At 41.7% G+C, this 25,678-nt stretch overlaps 1 protein-coding gene across 1 annotated transcript in view; it reads left to right on the top strand.

Moving 5' to 3' along the window:
* Window positions 1-1,687: 1,687 nt before the first annotated feature.
* The window catches only part of LOC124288584 (tetraspanin-11-like), an 83,835-nt gene continuing 59,844 nt past the window's right edge, over window positions 1,688-25,678 (top strand). The window contains exon 1 of the mRNA XM_046725135.1: window positions 1,688-1,955. Coding sequence (XP_046581091.1) covers window positions 1,902-1,955 — 54 coding nt within the window. The 5' untranslated portion in view covers window positions 1,688-1,901. The remainder of the gene's footprint in view (window positions 1,956-25,678) is intronic.

The following is a 25,678-nucleotide window of genomic DNA, read 5'->3' as shown; positions in this document are numbered from 1 at the left end:
AGCACCATCTGGATTCAACTGAATTTAAGTTGAAGTCCCTGGTATACATCACCCTACATCTTTGTTTTGTTGGTATGCTATGACTGTTTAATAACAGAAAACAACTATATACTAATAGCACTCGTTCAGTCACCTATCGTGTGGTAATTAATGTCACTGTATTTCTAAGGTATTTTAAAGTTTCATTCGGCATGAGTTAGCATACCAAACTGAAAGGGCAACTTGTGGGGACCAGTAGTTCGCCTACGTCATAAAGTGTGTAAAATGAGAAAAGCCTTACGTACAACAGGACGTTTCTTCCTTTGTTGTAACCTATGTGTATGGGTCTGATGCTAAAACACCAAAATACCGAATCAAAACGAACAAGCGATCATAGGTTTATATCTGTCCTAAGGGACACTACTATGCACAGCGAATTCCAGTGCCTTAGATGACTGGATTCCCCTGGAAATATTTACTTGACTGTTTTGCCGAACTTGGTAATGTGATGGAGATTGACATGACCTGGCGACCTCCAGTCATGATCTGACTTCTTGTAATGAACACTCCTTTGGTGTGGTTTGTCTGAACACGTTTGGTTGTTTCCAAGGATATACCGTTACAGTTTGATCAATAACAAACTGTAATTAAATTCATCAAGGAACCTCAACCTTCAGATATTACAGTTCATCTACACTAACTTAAACAGTAGTGCCAGTCACCCATTAAAGTGTTTTACCATTCGGGTTTTCGTGTACGATAAAACCTTATCAAAAATGTATTAAGATAAAAAACGAACTTTGCTCGATCTCAGTTCAAGAAAATTCGAGTTACTTTCATGTTATCGATCGTGGGCCCCACAGGCACGCGTTGCGTGCCTTTACGTAATCCAGACCATTTTGTTTTCATGCTAAAATGCCTCTCTCAGAATTCGACAAATTGTGTCTCCATGCTTACATACCTCTTTCAGAATTGGTTAGATTGTGTGTTCATGCTAATTCACGTCTATCGGTGATGTTGTTCAAAACTGCAGTTCCAGGCGTAATCAGACAGTGCGTTTATTGATAAACTATTGGTTACAAACCTAATTCAGTAGGCAAGGCTACAATGTGTGACACTGAGATGAGCTAGACTGTAAAAAGTGGTGAGTGAGTGGGTATGGTTTTACGCCGCTTCATAAAACATTCTCAGTCTTGTCTTTGTTCATTTCTTAAATTATGCACATTCTGTTGTTGTGTTTGCACCATAACAAGACATACCACGAACATGTCCTCACGTAAACACATTGTACAAAATAGGACAAAATACCATGAACATGTCCTCACGTAAACACATTGTACAAAATAGGACAAAATACACACATGTTATCTCGGTTAAAGACAGAGCGTGTCCTAATTGTAGCAAACGTTTCTCAGATCAATAAGACAATATCGTAGGTTACATAGACTCCGGTGCCCAGTAAACAGATGTAGAAATGATTCGTGGCATTACCAAGCTATTAAACCAGGCTAACTCCGTCTGGAAACCCTTTAGGTCGGAGCTTGATTAACAATGATCCATTATCATCTCAGGTGCTTTGCCATAATGCTAGCAGGACATTTATTTATGCATTCTTTCAACCCCGTTTTCTTGTAGAGGTTTTCCTACGGTAATCTCATCCAAATAGCCACAAATGTTGTTTAAAGAGCAAGCTATCAGATGTCCTATATGTCGGACGCCAAAGCCAATAACTTGGCTTGGGACGTTTTCAGTACAATGACTCCCGACGCAAAACATAACCCCCGATCAATCCTGGATAACATTGGAGAGTCCTAAGTGATCGGGTCTTTTATCAATACATTGATTTCCGATGAAGCTACGTTGCTTCGGACGTCGTCGTGATTTACACTGTTGTTCTCCGAGCGCGCAGTTTGTGCGTCAAGATGGAGTCGACCTGGGACAGTGATACCGATGTTCCGAATGCAGAGGACAGAATGGTAAGTTCCGAGTGTTTTCCGCTGTCTCTGTTTCCCAGCTCACAATAGTGCTGGCTTATAACGTAACATTGTCGGTGTTACTCTTGACTAGCGGCTGGTGTAGCGTTCACTTCACGCGACATGTGCGAATACACTTTGCTTAGGCTTAAGGGGAATAAGGAGGAATAAGCGTTTAACGTATAATGAGCAGAAAATGTCACACTCTACGTATTTTCTATGGCTGAGGAAACGCAGGACTAGCGAGCCAGAAGAGACAGGATGGATTGTTTTAATATTATAAAGGAGCACTTAAATGGGAAATTTGTCCCCTCTCTGCAGTCTAGGTACGGAAATCCGGGACATGTTTGTCACATTGCGTGGATTTGTAAGGTAAAGTGGTTGCACTAAAATACATGTTTCTTTATTGCACATGACAGTTAAGACTGACTCTTCCTTCATTATTCCTGACATATTTGGTCGTATATTCCTCTATATCTCCCGACAGTGGAGGCCCTATACATGTATATTCCACTATATGTCCGGACAGTGCAGGTCGAATATTCCTCTATATCTCCTGACAATGCTGGTTATATCTTTTCTTTCATTCTGGAGAATTCGTTGTTCAGCCTTATGGCTTGGCAGCTTCCATTTTTGTATGTTACCTGACAGCGTGGGGCTGATATTCCAGCACATCACTTGACAGTTTATATTCTTTTATGGTAACTGACAACGCATGTCTTATATTCCTCTATATCGCCTGACAGTTTATGTTTTTGTATTGTACCTGACAATGCATGTCTTATATTCCTCTATATCGCCTGACAGTTTGTATTCTTCTATGGTACCTGACAATGCATGTCTTATATTCCTCTATATCGCCTGACAGTTTGTATTCTTCTATGGTACCTGACAATGCATGTCTTATATTCCTCTATATCGCATGACAGTTTATATTCTTGTATTGTACCTGACACTGCATGTCTTATAATTCCTCTATATCGCATGACAGTTTGTATTCTTTTTTGGTACCTGACAATGCATGTCTTATATTCCTCTATATCGCCTGACAGTTTATGTTCTTGTATTGTACCCGACAGTGCATGTCTTATATTCCTCTATATCGCCTGACAGTTTATCTTCTTGTATTGTACCTGACAGTGCATGTCTTATATTCCTCTATATCGGCTGACTGTTTGTGTGCTTTTATTGTCCTTGACAACGCATGTCTTATATTCCTCTATATCGCCTGACAGTTTATGTTTTTGTATTGCACCTGACAATTGTCTTATATTCCTCTATATCGCTGACAGTTTATCTTCTTGTATTGTACCTGACAGTGCATGTCTTATATTCCTCTATATCGCCTGACAGTGTAAATGCTTTTATGGTACCTGACAATGCAAGTCGTATATTCTTCTATATCGCCTGACAGCGTACACATACCCCCTGACAGTGTAGTTGTTACAGTCCTCTTCATAGTCTGACAGTGTAGCCTGAATGTGTGCATTTCATCATTGTGTAATCACCTATCATATAACCTACGAGGTTTTCAAAACCCATCATAGCCGGGAAAATGTTCTCATTTTGTTTCCTGAAACTGAAGATATCTCTGCACCTGACAGTACAGTCATTGTCTTCCACTATAACTTAAGCTTTTTCCTTCCCACACGCTCTAGACGCGTAACCCCTAAAATCTGTAGATAATCTTACTGACATGCTAAAATCTGATACTGATACAAGCTTAAGATAGAGGGTTTATTTACATGCAAAGATGATGATCGACAAACTATAGAACACTTAAACCATTACCCAGAAGAACTTGATATGTAAGTACCAACCCGTGTTCGTGAGCTAGTAAACAGATCGTGTATTCGGTAGCTGACATAGGAAGCTAATAAAGCCGTGTAGAGATGGCGTGCATGGATTCTCATCGGGGTCTTTCCTTTAACTGTTGGGCATAACCATCTGAGTAACGAGAACACCCGAAGCCTGACCCAACACTGCCGCACCGCCGGGGAAGTATAACATTGATTCAAGACACAGGCTTGCGCTGAAACACGGGCGTGTGATTAGCATTAGATTAAACTAGATGTAAAAGCCATCTTTGTCCTACTGAATACAGCGTGACGATCAATGCTACGTGTCGTGAGGCTGTTGTGACTTACAACTAGTCGGCATTTGGAGAGCTGTATAGAGAAATGGGTCGGAAATATTGTCACCAGCTGAATCGATACTTTCTCCCCTGCTTGTCTTTGATTGATAAGAGATGCTGTTGTTATTCCGTATTCTGGGAGACGACACCTGTGTTTGTGTTGGTTTACGTCTGGTAATCTTATTGACATCGACACATGCGATACTGGTATGGTTACATGCATTATTTGGCCTCGGCAAGGTTAACTGTTCCCACAACATCACAGCTGTACGTAATACTAGATTACCATATCACTTTTCCTGCAATATCACGGCGATTGGCCATGTAAGCTGGTCATTTTACAACTAATGGCCCTGTGTCTTAAGGTTACTGTATGAACTGAAAACATCATCTATCCGCAATAATCGTGAAGTGCCTTGGGACCACACTCTATGGTTATAGATCTCCAGAAATATTATTTTGTCCACGATTGCTTTAAGAACGACAAGGCCATATTTCTTCGTAGAAAGTAAGTATGATGCTAAAACCGAGCTAGTATACAACAGAATATAATAGCTGGAAAGTTATCACAGCTTCGTGGATGTCTTCATATTCCCAGCGTGGATTGTATAAAATATTTATATCATACTTGCTTCTGGATATGGCGTTATAGAACAGACAATCCTATTTAAATAACAGACGTTGTTCCTGGGCTGTGGTTTAACGCTACAACGTTCTATCCAAGGCCCAGTTGGACTTAGAAGCACCCATATGCCCACTAACATTAGGACATCTATAACATTCTCCTCAATGAACATCACACAAAGCCGTGTCAATGCCATTAACAATAAACTCTCCTTATTCCGTCTTAAGTGGCAGGGAATTCTCCTGTCCATGTAAAGTAGCAATATACACCACCTTCATCCCTTTTCAAGCATCCTGGTTAAGACCCTATGTTCGATCGTCCCGGATTTAATCTGAGTTGTATTCTGATCACTTAGAGCAAGCTTCCACCGAGGACGCTTCCCACCATATCAACACATGGTTCGCCTGGGAAACCCTTAAGTTGATAGCGCTTAAATTGGAAACCTTCATTCGCTTCTCCATGGTTGCCGTGGAAACGGAATGACGAAGGGAATCTTTGATATATATCGTCCGTTTTGTTGGTAGGGGGGAATTCTCTCTGCGAGTAAGCCCAGACAGCCGGGAACTGCCAGGCCATGTTTCAAAATAAGGTATAGAGTTCAAACATCGTGAAAAAAGACTGTAGCTTTTTAGCAGAGCTGCTGTTGATTTGAAAAGCAGGCCAGTGTTTTTGAGTAAGGATTACCAGTGGGTTACACGGGACTATCTTCAATGCAGCAGGAACAGGATCGAGACGTGAGTAGGCTTCCAGTTTTACTGCACAGTTAATTCTCTTCTGTAATTTCGAAACTTAACAAAAGAATTCGTAACCATGGCAGCTGCCCAGTAAAGTGGATTTTATCTGGATGATGTAGGTTTGAAGTGTGTGTATACGTTTACAGTCTTGAGTACCGAGGGACTTTTTGTCTGTCTAATACACTAATATTTGTGTATCGAATGTTGCGTATATCCACACAGGCATGTGGTTCAATGAGTGGGGGACGATGTGGGCGTGGCTGTATGGATGGACAGCGTGTAGAACTCACGAACCTCCGCATGCATCTTATTCGTCATTTATCAGTAGATAGAACCGTATACAATATGTATCTGTTTAATATAAAGTGTATTGAACTAGGATATCCTCAATAAACCTAAATCCGTCACACGTTTTCTGTATAGTCGAATTGCGCTGACCGGAAGTATTGTCCGGCGATGAACGTTAAACTAGCGTCACGCTTCACTTGTTTAACGGCAAACCAATAATTTTTTCCACTGCTGTAGTGAGTTCCATGAATTCCACCACCTTCTTGCCCCTCCAGGCCAGCTCGGCATATTTGCACTTGACATACACTTGAGTTAATCATGAAATATTCCAGGTATCATGCAGGGGCTGAACTATCAGGCATTGGTTCAATATGGGTAAATGTAGACGCGCCTTACACACTCCTCCACCCCGTCCACCCCGTGCATTCATTCAGGGAGCTGGGCGTTCCACCTGGGTTAACTAACTGTTTCTCCTGCTGCTGAGAGCTCGACTATTAATACCTAATAATATTTTAATTGACTTCACTTTTCTGGTTATTGAAGCTTCCAGCGGTGTGTTTACCAGTAACAATCACCCGTGATTAATTACCGTTCCCTGTAGGCATAATACCACCTTGGCTGTTGAAAACTTGCAACCTTCTTTAAGTTTTACATTCTGTTTCAGACAGGGTTTTATTTGGGAGCAAAGTTCAAAGTTCCCTGTAGGTATAATACCACCTTGGCTATTGAAAACTTGCAACCTTCTATAAGTTTTACATTCTGTTTCAGACAGGGTTTTATTTGGGAGCAAAGTTCAAAGTTCCCTGTAGGTATAATACCACCTTGGCTATTGAAAACTTGCAACCTTCTATAAGTTTTACATTCTGTTTCAGACAGGGTTTTATTTGGGAGCAAAGTTCAAAGTTCCCTGTAGGTATAATACCACCTTGGCTATTGAAAACTTGCAACCTTCTATAAGTTTTACATTCTGTTTCAGACAGGGTTTTATTTGGGAGCAAAGTTCAAAGTTCCCTGTAGGTATAATACCACCTTGGCTATTGAAAACTTGCAACCTTCTATAAGTTTTACATTCTGTTTCAGACAGGGTTTTATTTGGGAGCAAAGTTCAAAGTTCCCTGTAGGTATAATACCACCTTGGCTATTGAAAACTTGCAACCTTCTATAAGTTTTACATTCTGTTTCAGACAGGGTTTTATTTGGGAGCAAAGTTCAAAGTTCCTGTAGGTATAATACCACCTTGGCTATTGAAAACTTGCAACCTTCTATAAGTTTTACATTCTGTTTCAGACAGGGTTTTATTTGGGAGCAAAGTTCAAAGTTCCCTGTAGGTATAATACCACCTTGGCTATTGAAAAAACCCTTCTATAAGTTTTACATTCTGTTTCAGACTGGGTTTTATTTGGGAGCAAAGTTCAAAGTTCCCTGTAGGTATAATACCACCTTGGCTATTGAAAACTTTGCAACCTTCTATAAGTTTTTACATTCTGTTTCAGACTGGGTTTTATTTGGGAGCAAAGTTCAAAGTTCCCTGTAGGTATAATACCACCTTGGCTATTGAAAACTTGCAACCTTCTATAAGTTTTACATTCTGTTTCAGACAGGGTTTTATTTGGGAGCAAAGTTCAAAGTTCCCTGTAGGTATAATACCACCTTGGCTATTGAAAACTTGCAACCTTCTATAAGTTTTACATTCTGTTTCAGACAGGGTTTTATTTGGGAGCAAAGTTCAAAGTCCCTGTAGGTATAATACCACCTTGGCTATTGAAAACTTGCAACCTTCTATAAGTTTTACATTCTGTTTCAGACAGGGTTTTTATTTGGGAGCAAAGTTCAAAGTTCCCTGTAGGTATAATACCACCTTGGCTGTTGAAAACTTGCAACCTTCTTTTAAAGTTTTAAATTCTGTTTCAGACAGGGTTTTATTTGGGAGCAAAGTTCAAAAGTTCCTGTAGGTATAATACCACCTTGGCTATTGAAAACTTGCAACCTTCTATAAGTTTTACATTCTGTTTCAGACAGGGTTTTATTTGAGAGCAAAGTTCAAAGTTCCTGTGGGTATAATACCACCTTGGCTATTGAAAACTTGCAACCTTCTATAAGTTTTACATTCTGTTTCAGACAGGGTTTTTATTTGGGAGCAAAGTTCAAAAGTTCCCTGTAGGTATAATACCACCTTGGCTATTGAAAACGTGCAACCTTCTTTAAGTTTTACATTCTGTTTCAGACAGGGTTTTATTTGGGAGCAAAGTTCAAAGTTCCCTGTAGGTATAATACCACCTTGGCTATTGAAAACTTGCAACCTTCTTTAAGTTTTACATTCTGTTTCAGACAGGGTTTTATTTGGGAGCAAAGTTCAAAGTTCCCTGTAGGTATAATACCACCTTGGCTATTGAAAACTTGCAACCTTCTATAAGTTTTACATTCTGTTTCAGACAGGGTTTTATTTGGGAGCAAAGTTCAAAGTTCCCTGTAGGTATAATACCACCTTGGCTATTGAAAACTTGCAACCTTCTTTAAGTTTTACATTCTGTTTCAGACAGGGTTTTATTTGGGAGCAAAGTTCAAAGTTCCCTGTAGGTATAATACCACCTTGGCTATTGAAAACTTTACAACCTTCTATAAGTTTTACATTCTGTTTCAGACAGGGTTTTATTTAGGAGCAAAGTTCAAAGTTCCTGTAGGTATAATACCACCTTGGCTATTGAAAACTTGCAACCTTCTATAAGTTTTACATTCTGTTTCAGACAGGGTTTTATTTGGGAGCAAAGTTCAAAGTTCCCTGTAGGTATAATACCACCTTGGCTATTGAAAACTTGCAACCTTCTATAAGTTTTACATTCTGTTTCAGACAGGGTTTTATTTGGGAGCAAAGTTCAAAGTTCCCTGTAGGTATAATACCACCTTGGCTATTGAAAACTTGCAACCTTCTATAAGTTTTACATTCTGTTTCAGACAGGGTTTTATTTGGGAGCAAAGTTCAAAGTTCCCTGTAGGTATAATACCACCTTGGCTATTGAAAACTTGCAACCTTCTATAAGTTTTACATTCTGTTTAAGACAGGGTTTTATTTGGGAGCAAAGTTCAAAGTTCCCTGTAGGTATAATACCACCTGGCTATTGAAAACTTGCAACTTTCTATAAGTTTTACATTCTGTTTCAGACAGGGTTTTATTTGGGAGCAAAGTTCAAAGTTCCCTGTAGGTATAATACCACCTTGGCTATTGAAAACTTGCAACCTTCTATAAGTTTTACATTCTGTTTCAGACAGGGTTTTTATTTGGGAGCAAAGTTCAAAGTTCCCTGTAGGTATAATACCACCTTGGCTATTGAAAACTTGCAACCTTCTATAAGTTTTACATTCTGTTTCAGACAGGGTTTTATTTGGGAGCAAAGTTCAAAGTTCCCTGTAGGGTATAATACCACCTGGCTATTGAAAACTTACAACCTTCTATAAGTTTTACATTCTGTTTCAGACTGGGTTTTTTTTAGGGAGCAAAGTTCCAAAGTTCCCTGTAGGTATAATACCACCTTGGCTATTGAAAACTTGCAACCTTCTATAAGTTTTACATTCTGTTTCAGACTGGGTTTTATTTGGGAGCAAAGTTCAAAGTTCCCTGTAGGTATAATACCACCTTGGCTATTGAAAACTTTGCAACCTTCTATAAGTTTTACATTCTGTTTCAGACAGGGTTTTATTTGGGAGCAAAGTTCAAAGTTCCTGTAGGTATAATACCACCTTGGCTATTGAAAAGACTTTGCAACCTTCTATAAGTTTTACATTCTGTTTCAGACAGGGTTTTATTTGGGAGCAAAGTTCAAAGTCCCTGTAGGTATAATACCACCTTGGCTATTGAAAAACTTTGCAACCTTCTATAAGTTTTACATTCTGTTTCAGACAAGGGTTTTTATTTTGGGAGCAAAGTTCAAAAGTTCCCTGTAGGTATAATACCACCTTGGCTGTTGAAAACTTGCAACCTTCTTTAAGTTTTTAAATTCTGTTTTCAGACAGGGTTTTATTTGGGAGCAAAGTTCAAAGTTCCCTGTAGGTATAATACCACCTTGGCTATTGAAAACTTGCAACCTTCTATAAGTTTTACATTCTGTTTCAGACAGGGTTTTATTTGGGAGCAAAGTTCAAAGTTCCCTGTAGGTATAATACCACCTTGGCTATTGAAAACTTGCAACCTTCTATAAGTTTTACATTCTGTTTCAGACAGGGTTTTTATTTGGGAACCAAAGTTCAAAGTTCCCTGTAGGTATAATACCACCTTGGCTATTGAAAACGTGCAACCTTCTTTAAGTTTACATTCTGTTTCAGACAGGGTTTTATTTGGGAGCAAAGTTCAAAGTTCCCTGTAGGTATACACCACCACCTTGGCTATTGAAAACTTGCAACCTTCTTTAAGTTTTACATTCTGTTTCAGACAGGGTTTTATTTGGGAGCAAAGTTCAAAGTTCCCTGTAGGTATAATACCACCTTGGCTATTGAAAACTTGCAACCTTCTATAAGTTTTACATTCTGTTTCAGACAGGGTTTTATTTGGGAGCAAAGTTCAAAGTTCCCTGTAGGTATAATACCACCTTGGCTATTGAAAACTTGCAACCTTCTTTAAGTTTTACATTCTGTTTCAGACAGGGTTTTATTTGGGAGCAAAGTTCAAAGTTCCCTGTAGGTATAATACCACCTTGGCTATTGAAAACTTGCAACCTTCTATAAGTTTTACATTCTGTTTCAGACAGGGTTTTATTTGGGGAGCAAAGTTCAAAGTTCCCTGTAGGTATAATACCACCTTGGCTATTGAAAACTTGCAACCTTCTATAAGTTTTACATTCTGTTTCAGACAGGGTTTTATTTGGGAGCAAAGTTCAAAGTTCCCTGTAGGTATAATACCACCTTGGCTATTGAAAACTTGCAACCTTCTATAAGTTTTACATTCTGTTTCAGACAGGGTTTTATTTGGGAGCAAAGTTCAAAGGCTTCAAAATTCTCATTAACTACATTTTTAACATCAGTGTAAGAATGTTTTTACGCAACAGCTGTAATTATCAGCCCGATAGGTTCTCTGGATTTCTATCACCTCGCGGGCACTGGGTCACTGTTGGCTTCACGAGATCCTGAAGTTACAACCCACATACAGCTTGCACTGGCAGCTTCCTTACAGTTTGATGTGCGATATAGGCGTATGGTGTGGGTTGAACGCTGATTTAAAAGTCGTATAAGTATACATGTAGTAGCATAGGGCACTGACGGCCCTGTCGTCTGCTCGTTGTGCAGGGTTGCGTCCCTTGTACACGCAGGAATCCATTAAACGTGGACTTGAATCCAGGTTCGCTGTGATTCCTGGTTTTTCAGTACCTCGCGACCAGCATTGCTTCACACTTTCCTTCCACGTACCGCAGGGGGCGTGGGGGTAGCCCAGCGGTTAAAGCGTTCGCTCGTCACGCCGAAGACCCGGGTTCGATTCCTCACATGGGTACAATGTGTGACGCTCATTTCTGTATCCTCCGACGTGATATTGCTGGAATATTGCTAAAAGCGGCGTAAAACCCAACCCACTCAATCACTCCTTCCGCCGCAATCTGGTACACTGTTTAAAGCGGTGTTGAACGCAGCTTACAAACTCATTGTTAATAATTATTAGTACACACGTATTATACATGCATTCATATACGATGTGTACAATACACATGGGGATGCGCACATAACAGAGTTGCACTCCACGAGTATCGGTAATGAAATAAGCTTGCATTTAAAAGGATACAACTCCGTACTGAGAATGGACACAGACCGTTGCACCACCTATGTCCACTTTAAAAGCGTCGACAGACAACATTTTTTTCGTAACAAAGAATTATCAGCCTTGTAGTGTAACCTTCGGTAAATGTGTACAAAGTGTAAAGAAAATTAATGACATTTTTATGATAGCACCAGCAAACTCATTTCCGCCACTGCAAATTTATCTTGTGGTATATGAGTTACGATCACCTCGCTCTGTGATCGCTTTGTACAACAGCACCCAGGTGTACATGGTGCCCATAATGTATGTAAACACTCCTTCAAGGGGGTTGCTGCAACGCGGGGGGTTAAAGCTTTCGATTATCTCGCCGATCATACAAGTTCGAGATTTCTTTAAAAAAACACACATATTTTTCACAGCATCAAACATATCAGGGATATGCCATGTACCTACCAGTGCTAAATCCTTTACCGGATGTCGTCCAGCCATAACGTCGCGTTAAGGATTATTTCACTTATGGTTCGCTGGGGTAGCCTAGTGGTTAAAGCATTCGCTCGTCACGCCGAGGTTCGATTCCTCACATGGTTTCAATATGTGAAGCCCATTTCTGGTGTGATATTCCTGGAATATTGTTAAAGGCGGCTTAAAACCATACTCACTCAATATATCACTTATATAGCGACGTATGGTTGTGACTGTAGCCCACTGAGACACCTTACTGCAGTTAGACATGGCTAAGCCACTTGCACAGTAACGTCGACCAGTCATATCCTCAATACGTACCGCATGGTGTTTTGTATGACGCAACCGGGAATCGAACCACGACCTTTCACTGTCCGGGCAGTATCAGCTATACATCGGCGTGCTGGCAATGTTAACGAAAGCAACGTCTAATGCTAAATTTACTTCTTCAGTGTCGTACACTATCCAATACTAGCAGGGGCGGTGGGGTAGCCTAGTGGTTAAAGCGTTGGCTCGTCACGCCGAAGACCCGGGTTCGAATCCCACATGGGTACAATGTGTGAAGCCCATTTCTGGTGTCCCCCGCCGCGATGTTGCTGGAATATTGCTAAAAGCGACGTAAAACCAAACTCAGTCAGTCAGTCCAATACTAGCATTATGTACGTAGGTAAACCTTTTGTTTAGTTTGTAGCCTGTATCAGCCACTGTGTACATGTTTATTCAGTTTAAACTTTCCTCAATACATTGACGTAATCGGCCGTAATGTTTACATTAATGTCTGAGTAGTAAACAACGGAACTGTTTTAAAAGATTTAGAGAAACGAGTCCTCCTATTTTGCCAGTATATTATTGTGATTTCTAAGATGCCTAGCGGTTAGATCAATCGACGAAAATTCATTATCAGACATGCCTGGCCTGAAACGGCCCTCCTATTATCAGAACAATCGACGAAAATACATTATCAGACAATAAAGGCATCAAAGTTTTTAAATGACGCTGGTGCTAACAACCATTGACTATTAACGTTATCCAACACCGTACACTGCATAGTTTGACATGTTGCTAGGTGTGTTAAAGGCCTCGTAATCGTCACATTCTGTTGTGACGTCATTTTACATTACGTCAACAATTGGTTTTGCGACGTCAAATTCCTTCATTGTTTTCTTTTCTCTTTCATCACAAATTCCATGTATTTTTAGTCAGTTTATCATTTGCAGAAAGCCCTCGATCATCGCCTCCTTCGTACGGCCTCCTGCAAATGTAAACCCTCACTTACCGTAAATCCAATTGAATTACGTTTCTCACTGGTTTGCGGCCCCTTAATCGAACTTTTACATTACGTCACAATGCTAACATCACTGCCTCGTAATGGAAACTACTCCGTACCCGTTTCTTGGTTTGCGGTTGCTTCGCACTAACATCACTGGTGGAAACAGTACGTCATGTTTTACGACTCACAAGTTTTCACAATTTTTCAGCGACACGGTAACGTTCGCAATGTTTACATTCCCACAATGCAATCGTGGAATGTCGCTTGACTACTCAGCTTGTACTGATCTAAACTTACGTTGGTAGTAGAAATGCGACGTTCATATTGCCCCATATGGTTTACGTTAATGACAGATGTAATTCAAATAAGTCAGAAAAGATATTTAATCCGAACGTAAACCGTCATCAAACTGTTATCATTTGTTTTTTTCTGGTAACGTTCCTCTTAACGTAGGGGGCAGACACATCAATAGAACAGCGCCAGTTAGCCCTGCGCGAGGATTCTTAATTTAGGTCACCGACACCGTCGTTTGTTTTCTGCCTGAAATTAATCGTAATTATCCTTAGAAACTATTAAATTTGGCATCTTAGAAAAGAAATACAGTTCGCTCTACCATCATGTATAGTGTAATACAACACACTTTCGCCCTGAACTATTATAACGTTAAAGCACTCGGACGCAAATCATTGAAATATTTCTCTCCAACTTTTTAACCTGCTATACAAATACAGCGCTTGAAAGCATTATGCAAAACAAATATATATATAAATAAATATAAATCAAGATAAATATATATGTAAATTTGTATCAATCTTTCAATGTATCATACAAACTGGGGTATGGCAAATATCTCGGTCAACTTCAATCAAAGACATGTATTTAATGATGACCTCACATTTTGGTAAGTGGCCGAAATCCCCATGACTGTGTTTAACATGTTCACAATCGCAAGCTACATTTACAAAAAAGAACTCCAACAAAAAATACCCATGCATCTCTTTGATCTCTCCCAATTCAGATTTTTTTGTCAGGAAACAATCAAATAATGTCCTTTCTTACTGCACACTGAAATCAAGTAAGCTAGTTTTATTGGAAAATAAACAAGTTTGTATAGAAATGTAATTACTATACCACATAAACGGCCCCATTTGCTCCGAATAATCTAGCTCTACGTGATTAATACCAAGACCTTGTGCGAGGCGTATAGGGCACAGATCGATAACCAGTTCAATAATTAGATTTATTGGTTCAAAGGGACACGTTGCCACCATGCATAAGCCGAGACAGCTTTGATTGACTCCAGCTTTAATTATTGGTCAAGGTTTCAGCAGAATATTGCCAAGTGATATTTATATAATCTATCCATTTGCTAAGAATATACCTCGCTCAAATAGACAAGTCATAGTACTGTACAATTGTTTTATAATCTTCAGCGGTTCCCGAGATTGTTCACTGGGGATTTCACACGCCAGTGTAGTGTTTATCTAAGGCTGTTATAGAATTAATAGTACGTGAGGATAGATTTATGCCGGTATTAGCAATATTTTGGTAATATCATAGCGGGGGGCACTCGAGCTGACACAGTGTACCGTTGTGGGTTACCAAGCCGGGGATTTCGGCCCGAGTGGCCGACACTTTTACCCTCAAGGCTTCCCCAACGCCCGCACAGAACGCATTACGTGTACTGGTTATCACATTAAGGTGCTAAGGTGAAACATATATCATGTATTAGGATGTTTGTATGTTGAAGATAGGTTCACAATGTTTGGTAAACAGGAATATATGAGTATAAGCCGGCTGTGACTGATATATTGACTTGTGGAATGGTGGGGAGTCTCTAACGCTACGCCTCTTACCTGCCTCATCAGTTCCTGCCCAAGATAAACAAACAAATAATCATGTCAAGTCACAAACACAGACAGGGGATTTTAAGCCTGTCAATTTACAAATGACGAAGTTGGCACTTGACCAAGTCTAGCGGAGCAGGCACCTCGCCGCGGCCGTCTGAGGAGCAGTGATGAGATGGGGCACAGAAATCTCTTCAGTAGCCTATGAAATTCGCAACATGTTTTATCTTTTACCCGATCAAACGGATAAGAAGAGTTTGTTGGAGGTAGTTTTGGGGAGAAGATGGACAGGAACAGTGAGAGTGTGTCTATTTTGTGATTTCAAAGCAGAACCTTTGAACAGATCCGAGTACAAACGAAATGAAAAACAACAACCTTTAAGTGGTTCTTGTACACATTTAACATTGTAGTTTGCTTGGAGTCAGGATACTATATCTTAATTTGACGAGTATGCACTTCAATATTGCGATGAAGTTATACTTGTTGAGCTCTGTTAATGACCCCAGGGGCGGTGGAGTAGCCTAGCGGTTAAAGCTTTTGCTCGTCACGCCGAAAACCCAGGTTCGATTCCCCATATGTGTGAAGCCCATTTCTGGTATCCGCCGCCGGGACCTTGCTGGAATGTTGCTAAAAGCAGCGTAAATCTAAACTCAATCACTCATTATAGACTCCGGCGTTCATAGCGTTACGACCTGTCCCAACTATACCGTATTACAATGTTACGACTTCTGCAGCTACATAGGCATTGTGGATTGTGGACTAGGTAGGTATTGATGTTTATACTGACCATTGGCATATATGAGTGAGAGAGCTCAACATTAAGGCAGGTGTGGTTGGTTTACAGGAGCTCCACGATAACGCTTGTCTTTTTGAACTTCAGTTGTGGAGAGTCTCGTCTTGTTTCTAACATTGCTGCTTTCATTGCCCACCTCCTCACTGCGCGGTCCTCATTCTGATTCCTTCGTCTCCTTTGGTATCCATTAATCCACTGTATGTTTACACGATTAACTCTGTAACGAGACCTGCAAGGAGCCCTGGGTCGCTATTATTTCCTACATATTCCCCTGCGATGCTGCTGCGGTATTTGGTATTCCTGGGACTGGGAGTCCAACACTGCTTCATTGAACCACGTGCTCTCGCATCGTGTGTTGTTATCGGAAGCAATCTGTTTAAAACGTGTGAGGAGTCTTATTACATGTTTTTTTATGAAACTGATTAAAGCAAAGATGTCATGACTATTTTACCTATTCTCAGAACCACTCAGGATATACCATAACCAGACACATGTCGTTAACTTTCTGGACTTTTGTATTGGGGAACGCCGTTAAAAGGCTAGGGTATCTTTGTAAGTGTTTGCATATTTCACTACTGAACGTTTTACTTACGAATTCGAAAAGCTACGATACCACTTTGATAACTGGAACTCAGTCTGTCAAAGAGCTTCAATTCATCGTACAGATGAAAGGTGCCCGTAATGAGGTGAGGTGAGGTGAGGTGAAATTGGGTTTTACGTCGTGCTTGAGAATATTTCGCTCATATGACGACGTGCATGCGTGTGTATGTGTATGTGCGGCTGCTTGTACTAGCCCAGACTTAAGCTGGCTTTATAGTGCTAGCCCACTGAGATACCATGCTGCAGTGAATCATGAATACCCCACTCAGACACATTATACTGACTCCGAGCCGACCAGTCCTTGTTGTACCCATTAATGCCGAGCGCCAGGCAGGGACCAACAAGTATCATATTTTAACGTCTTTTGCTATGACGCGGTCGGGGGTCGCTCTCCGGGCGGACGCTCTAACCACTACACCACGGAGGCAGTCGTTCCCGTAATGAACTATTTGTAGAACATTGTAGTCACTGAACATACATACATGCATACATTCTCTCACTCTCTCTCTCACACACGCACGCGCACACACGCACACACACACACACACACACACACACACACACTTTTACTACAGTGCCTGTCCCTTTCTTCACATCCCAATTCTTTCATTTGCACCATGCTCTGACGCCAAGATGTGGGCTGACCCTTTCGAATAGCCTATTGTTTGTTTTTGAGTGTCCGAGGCTATGGTATTGGTAGATTATGAATTCTAACATTATGTTTCCAGCAACTATCTTTATTCATTAACGAGAGAGATGATACGAGAGAGATGAGTGTACCGACTGTGATAGTGATATACACACATGCTTGATAAATGGCATAGCAAACCGCACTGTGCTGCTAACAGAACAGGTTGCGATAACTTGGAAGGTAGTCACGAAGTCTCGCAATACATCCAGGGTGTGTCTCAGATAAAGTGCGATGTATCAAACGTTGTTAAGCACGATCTCTTCTGTCCGTGTATAATATGGCTACAAATAGCTATTGGTATAATGAGATTAAACCATTACCCTAAATAACGTTTTCAAACTTCATATCGTTCTGCAGCGCGAGGAGCGAACACTTCCGTTAGGTTATCCGATATAACATAATAGTCGATTGCACGTAGACCCTTGGTCAGGGTTTAGGCGATTCTTGCTCAGAAGTAACGCATTCTCATAGATCACTACTTGCAAAATTGCCTGTCAATGCGTTTGGCTATTTTACGTCCTGGAACATTGCTTATATCATCAACCACTTGTTTGCTCGGCCAAGACTCGAGTGAGTGAGTGAGTATAGTTTCACGCCGCTTTTAGCAATATTCCAGCGAATCACGGCGGGGAACACCAGAAATAGGCTTCACACATTGTAGCCAATTGAACCCGGTTCTCCGGCGTAAACAACGCTTTGACCACTAGGCTACCCAACAGAACTGACTGATGCGTTTTGTCACATTCACTTAGTTTATTACTTACAAATATACATGCAGAACTGACTTGCGTTTTGTCACATAAATTTATTACTTAAAACATACATGCAGGTGCGAGAAATGATCGGTGTAGAACTGATCGTGTACCTACTTCTGCCCGTAACCGTGACTGTTATCTGATGGGACAAGCAGTTAAATTCCTATTAACATCTTTAAAAACACTAATACAGTGTCCGCTTTATTCTGTGTTTTTGTCAATCTCCTTCTCAGTAGGACGTCCTTTAGAACTGCTTTGATCACTTGATTAATCGCGATTTGATTCATTCCTTCCAAGTTGGGGTCGGTGTACGTTGAAACGATCACTGGGAGCGGGCTGGGTGTCGGATTACAACATGTTGCTTCGATTGCCTCGAATAATCCAGCATCTGTTTTGGCAAGAATGTATCGGTAAATTACTCCCACAAACAGCGGTGACGTCACAGTGTCTGATCACTGATGCACATCGACATATTTATGTCTATTTATAGGATATGACCGGACTAACAGGCTTTAACCTATTATGTCATTATATCATCATCGTTGATTGCTAGTGTCTGTGCAAATACTTCCTACATGTATATCATGTCCAGCGGGGCGGTTGGGTAGCCAAGTGGGTAAAGTGTTGGCTCGTCACGCCGAAGACCCGGGTTCGATTCCCCACATGGGGACAATGTGTGAAGCCCATTTCTGGTGTCCCCCGCCGTGATGTTGCTGGAATGATGCTAAAAGCGGCGTAACACCAAACTCGCTCGCTCATGTCCAGGCTTGATGAACAGACAAGTCTGCCTTCAGTTCGACCTTGATGTTAAAACACGTCTGTATCGTGCTCAGCCTTGATGGCAAAACACGTCTGAATCGTGTTTTCTCTCGATGTTAAAACACGTCTGTATCGCTAGCCTTGAAAAACACGCGGAATCGTAACTCCAAAAACTCGTATCTCGCCTTGCTGGTAAACCAAGTCTGTATGGTGTTTCGCCTTGATGGCAAAACACGTCTGTATGGTGTTCCGCCTTGCTGGTAAAACACGTCTCATGGTGTTCCGCCTTGATGTTAAAACTTGATGTTAAAACACGTCTGTATGGTGTTCCGCCTTGATGGTAAAACACGTCTGTATGGTGTTCCGCCTTGATGTTAAAACACGTCTGTATGGTGTTCCGCCTGTATGATTCCGCCTTAAAACACGTCTGTATGGTGTTCCGCCTTGATGGTAAAACACGTCTGTATGGTGTTCCGCCTTGATGGTAAAACACGTCTGTATGGTGTTCCGCCTTGATGGTAAAACACGTCTGTATGGTGTTCCGCCTTGATGGTAAAACACGTCTGTATGGTGTTCCGCCTTGATGGTAAAACACGTCTGTATGGTGTTCCGCCTTGCACGTCTGTATGGTGGTAAAACACGTCTGTATGGTGTTCCGCCTTGATGGTAAAACACGTCTGTATGGTGTTCCGCCTTGATGGTAAAACACGTCTCTCTGTTCCGTGGGTAAAACACGTTCCCGCCTTGATGGTAAAACACGTCTGTATGGTGTTCCGCCTTGATGGTAAAACACGTCTGTATGGTGTTCCACCTTGATGGTAAAACACGTCTGTATGGTGTTCAGCCTTGCTGGTAAAACATATCTCTATGGTATTCAGCTTTGCTGGTAAAACCCCTTGATTTTGTTTGGTTTGTTTGTCGTTTAACGCCGTACTCAGCATCATTCCAGCCATATGGCGGCGGTCTGTAAATAATCGAGTCTGGACCAGACCATCAAGTGATCAATAGCATGAGCATCAATCTACGCAACTGGAATATGATGACATGTGTCAACCAAGTCAGCGGGTCTGACCACCCGATCCCGTTAGTCGCCTCTTACGACAACCATGTGTTACTAAAGACCAATTCTACCCCGGATCCTCCCATGATTTATCGACACTGCATGCACAGTGTTCAGCTTTGACAGTTGATGTTCGGCATCTGGCTAATAATGATAACAGTAGCAATAACGATGTTACATAATATGCTATAGTCCGTCTGGCTCAAAAGCGGACCGGTGAATTGCGATCTAACGCGAAAACTAATAAACATATAATACTCAATGAAACGCTGATCATAATCGAAACATAAGACCAACTCTGTGATTTCTTTGCAGAATTTATGACCTAAAATTTAAAAAGTTGTTTAACAAACTATAATTAAATTTTTGACACAGTTCACTATTTGTTTCGAGGGAGGAATGCAGAGAAAGGGACAGCCATAGTATAGTACCATCAACAATTGAAAAATGTATAACAAAATCTTGTAGCTATACTGGTGCATATTTACTACTTACAATACTGAGCCCCATCAGGATATTTGAAGAGGCGAGGTCCTTATGTTGTCAGCTGCGTGTCATCGATGATAGCTCATGCTTTCAGGCACTAGTTTGCCCGTAATTGACCCAAGTATTAATATCGATGTAAGTGAAGTATTGAAATCTGCGGCGTTGAAGAACATTCACCCATCCCCTTATAACGACGGTTCTGATCGAAATGACCCGTGAAGGTCCGGGTTAGAATGAACCTTCAGTAACCCATGCTTGTCGTAAGAGGCCACTAACGGGATCGGGTGATCAGGCTCGCTGACTTGGTTGACACATGTAATCGGTTCCCAATTGCGCAGATCGACGCTCATGCTGTTCATCACTGGATTGTCTGGTCTAGACTCGATTATTTACAGACCGCCGCCATATAGCTGGACTATTGCGGAGTGCGGCGTAAAACTAAACTCACTCACTCACTCTCTCTGATCTTAATGACCCGTGACATATAGTCCGAGTTGTCAGATGAATGCCATGACTGCAGCTATATTGTTCGTACAGTGGAACGAAAGTATCGTAGTGGCAGACAGAATCAAAGGCTGCCTCTATACCAAGTCAATAATTTCGTGGTCCTTTTGTCCTTAATTATGTCACTCTCTACTTTCTGGCAAGGAAATAACGGTGATTAATTCTGTGACGATTTTGATAAAATAGGAAAGGAAACACCTGTCATAAACTGATTCACTTTTGTAGCCCCTAAATTCCAGTTATATGGGAACTTGAAACGCAGACATAATAATTAGTTTGTAAATCTAAACCTCATCTTTGTATTGCCTCAAACATGATTGATAATCTAAATGAGGGCTACATGATGGCCATTACCGGCCCTAGCTGAGGATTATTTATCCGCAATGTATCTGCTTCCTATGAAGCTGTTCTTCATATCTTTGCACGAACAAGAGTTGTGGGGGAGTCTGGGAGCTTGCCCAACACATGAATTATAAAACAGGAGTGTCTCTGCTGCGGAAACTATACGGAATTTTCCAATGATACATAATTGAGAACTCCACGGAGAATGATGAGAATAACAAAGGGAATCTGGGCCCAACGTGACGCAAATCTATAGCGAGGCCTTTCATGTTTCAACTGAAGGCAATTATCTGGTTTACAGACCCAGGTATATAAACCGCCCATGTTTTAAGTTGTGCTATGCCGTGTGTCAATCCAATGGATTTAACATATCTATTGTAATTAGTGTAACGGTTACAGGCAGTGTTGAGACAAACTTTCATTTTAAAACTCCGAGATGTGTTTGATGCACTCGGATAACAGAGACATGTCTAATAAATTATTGTTTCCCTATAATGATAAAATCTGTTCCTGTTCATACTTGAGTGATACCCTCATCCTCTTTGATCTTGGGGTCCTACTTGTACTTTACTACAGTGTGAGTGAATTGTGTTAACGCCGTTTAGTACTGTATTGCACTAGTAGTATAGCTTGCCTTCGCAGTGAGGATTGAACTAATTTTGAAGATACCAACAAGGGAGCTGCGGAGTCGTGTAATGAATAGAACGCTAAGTTTCAGACTTGTGCTAAGGCCATAGAGAGTATGCCTGTTGGGAGAAATTAAAGAGCGAGTGTGATAATCGGAACAAATCCTGGTTTAGATGAGGTACGATATTCGCCAGAGAGTTGCAAACTTCAAGTAGATGAACCAACACTGCCTGCATTGTGTTCATCCTTGATGTACCGACGCTGCCTGTGTCGTATTCAGCCTTGATGTACCGACGCTCCTGTGACGTATGTACCGACCGCTGCCTGTGTCGTATTCAGCCTTGATGTACCGACGCTCCTGTGTCGTATTCATGCTTGATGTACCGACGCTGCCTGTGTCGTATGTCAGCCTTGATGTACCGACGCTCCCTGTGTCGTATTCATGCTTGATGTACCGACGCTGCCTGTGTCGTATTCAGCCTTGATGTACCGACGCTGCCTGTGTCGTATTCAGCCTTGATGTACCGACGCTGCCCTGTGTCGTATTCATGCTTGATGTACCGACGCTGCCTGTGTCGTATTCAGCCTTGATGTACCGACGCTACCTGTGTCGTATTCAGCCTTGATGTACCGACGCTGCCTGTGTCGTATTCCTTGTGTCGTATTCAGCCTGCCTGATGTACCGACGCTGCCTGTGTCGTCGTATTCAGCGTATTCATTGATGTACCGACGCTGCCTGTGTCGTATTCGTATTCAGCTTGATGTACGACGCTGCCTGTGTCGTATTCATGCTTGATGACGCTTCCTACCGACGCTCCTGTGTCGTATTCAGTCTTGATGTATGTGTCGTATTCAGCCTTGATGTACCGACGCTGCCTGTGTCGTATTCCGAGCTCCTGATGTACCGACGCTACCTGTGTCGTATTCAGCCTTGATGTATGTACCGACGCTGCCTGTGTATTCGTATGTACCGACGCTCGACGCCGCCTGTGTCGTATTCAGCCTTGATGTACCGACGCTGCCTGTGTCGTATTCAGCCTTGATGTACCGACGCTGCCTGTGTCGTATTCAGCCTTGATGTACCGACGCTTCCTGTGTCGTATTCATGCTTCGTGTCATGTACCGACGCTGCCTTGATGTACCGACGCTCCTGTGTCGTATTCAGCCTTGATGTACCGACGCTACCGACGATGTACCGACGCTTCCTGTGTCGTATTCGTATGTACCGACGCTGCCTGTGTCGTATTCAGCCTTGATGTACCGACGCTACCTGTGTCGTATTCAGCCTTGATGTACCGACGCTCCTGTGTCGTATTCATGCTTGATGTACCGACGCTGCCTGTGTCGTATTCAGTCTTGATGTACCGACGCTGCCTGTGTCGTATTCAGCCTTGATGTACCGACGCTGCCTGTGTTGTATTCAGTCTTGATGTACCGACGCTTCCTGTGTCGTATTCAGTCTTGATGTACCGACGCTACCTGTGACGTATTCAGTCTTGATGTACCGACGCTCCCTGTGTCGTATTCATGCTTGACGTACCGAGGCTCCCTGTGTTGTATTTAGCCTTGATGTACCGACGCTCCTGTGTCGTATTCATGCTTGATGTACCGACGCTGCCTGTGTCGTATTCAGCCTTGATGTACCGACGCTCCTGTGTTGTATTCAGTCTTGATGTACCGACGCTCCTGTGTTGTATTCAGTCTTGATGTACCGACGCTACCTGTGTCGTATTCAGCCTTGATGTACCGACGCTGCCTGTGTCGTATTCATGCTTGATGTACCGACGCTGCCTGTGTCGTATTCAATCTTGATGTACCGACGCTACATGTGTTGTATTCAGTCTTGATGTACCGACGCTCCTGTGTCGTATTCATCCTTGATGTACCGACGCTCCCTGTGTTGTATTCAGTCTTGATGTACCGACGCTCCCTGTGTCGTATTCATCCTTGATGTACCGACGCTCCCTGTGTTGTATTCAGTCTTGATGTACCGACGCTCCCTGTGTCGTATTCATGCTTGACGTACCGACGCTCCCTGTGTTGTATTTAGCCTTAATGTACCGACAATCTCTGTGTCGTATTCAGCCTTGGTGTACCGACACTGCCTGCATCTCCTTGTTGTAATTAGAGACTTGACTTGACTTGACTAATACTTTGGACACATCATGGACATTCGTTGTGATGATGCCTTGATCAATACGTGACCGGAACGCACCCCTGCTGGCCCCACCCCCATTACCTTGACACAGCAATTTGTAATTTGTCGGTATGCTTTCTGCAGTGTTTGAATGGATTGTGTGAAGATGTTTAACAATGTAAAATGTAGAAATTATGAGAATTAAAATAGCCTTTCTTCCGATTTTCTTGGGGGCAGAGTATAAGGCAAACTTCTGTAGATATGACACTTGCTTAATCAGTGAGTAGGATGTCGATTACACACTTTCGTGTCTCTAGTCTCTAGGCGCAGGCCCTTCAATACTTGTTGGTTAGTTGGCTTGATATGCAACCAGATCCCTTGTTATATCAGGGGAGGACTTCAGCTGGCAAATTAGAAATTAATATGAACTTCACAGGTTTTAGTCTGACCGCATAGGCTGTGTTTTGTCATCTGTATCTCAACACTGTCAAACACGTCCGAGGGTAACAGTGAAAATTGTTTCTCACACAACATGTTATTAAAATCAATAGCTGCTGTAATGAGAAGTGACAAACGATAAACCAGCAGTGGATTCTGAAATCTTGGGAAATTGTGATGGGAAGTGACGTCAAGGACTGATTGTGACGTCATGGAATAATACCAGTAGGGCATGGCATTACAGTTAAAAAAACGTCATTTTATTTGCTGGCGATGTTAGAGGCTGCTTGTCAAACTGATAATTCAGGCCGAGGGGCCTCCTCGAACGCTGGCTTCTTTGTGACGGCGATTGGCCTATCGGGAGCTGGGGTGACATCAGGTACAGAAATAGCTCCGTTGACCTGGTAACCTGTTTAAAGACATTACCTGGCTTTCGCACACAACACCAGCAAAGAAATGTACGAGGGCACGGAGCCTATCTAACTTACGGCAGCTTTGCAAACTGCCCTTTATAGAAATTTTATGAGTAAGTGGAAGTTGTTGAATAAAACTGCTGGCATCTGTGGGTTTGTTTTTATAGCCTATATTAACGTCTACAATGATGGCCAATGATTTGTTCAACGTCGCCGTGAAATATCGAATTCACTGAGGTGGTGTTTCTCAGTGTTGTGATATCGATTGACTTGCTTCACACATAAACGTTAATGGCATAAGTCATATCTGATAAAATAACATCCAACACTCGTCGTCCCTCTACCAGTCCTCTTAATACATGTACAGTGGCAACCCGTTAATCCGAAACACCGTCTTTCAGGCAAGCACTGTTTGAGCGTCTACGTAAACGCAGAGACCATATATGGTCTTTGGTAAACGTAAAGGAGCTTTTCTGTTTTTCCATTGTTTCATTAATCCGGAATTGGTAATTGGTTAATCGCATAATTGTTCTTGGAACCCTTCTGTCTGGATTAACGGGGTTTCAGTGTGGTAATAAAATATGCATCAGCGCAAAAGAAAACAGTGTCAGCTATACTCCGAAACGATTCCATTTGATCGTGGAAAGGGATCGTGTTCAGTGAGACGGACGTGATATGATTTCAAGAGACTCATGATCTATAACGTAAGAAGGCACTTCCGTCTTAATTTAAACCACATATGGACAAATGTATCTTACTTATGAAATCAGATTATACCCCACTCCTATTGAAATTTTCACTGTTTACTAAAATATATATCTACTCAAATGTTATTGTATTATAAACGATATATACTCATATGTTATTGTATTATAAACGATTGTATGTTCTCTATATCATTCTGTATGATTTAAGAGAATACAATTCTGCTCTGTTCTATTGGGAATGGGGTGGGGAGTTCGCACAGTTCATTTTCACCCGCATGAGACGCTTTATTTGGCTCCACTGGCTCCACGCATGAGGC

The sequence above is a fragment of the Haliotis rubra genome, unplaced genomic scaffold (genome assembly GCF_003918875.1).
Source record: "Haliotis rubra isolate DU_JTF1 unplaced genomic scaffold, ASM391887v1 Scf420, whole genome shotgun sequence".
Classification (NCBI taxonomy): domain Eukaryota; kingdom Metazoa; phylum Mollusca; class Gastropoda; order Lepetellida; family Haliotidae; genus Haliotis; species Haliotis rubra.
This window is presented reverse-complemented; position numbering and strand designations above follow the sequence as displayed.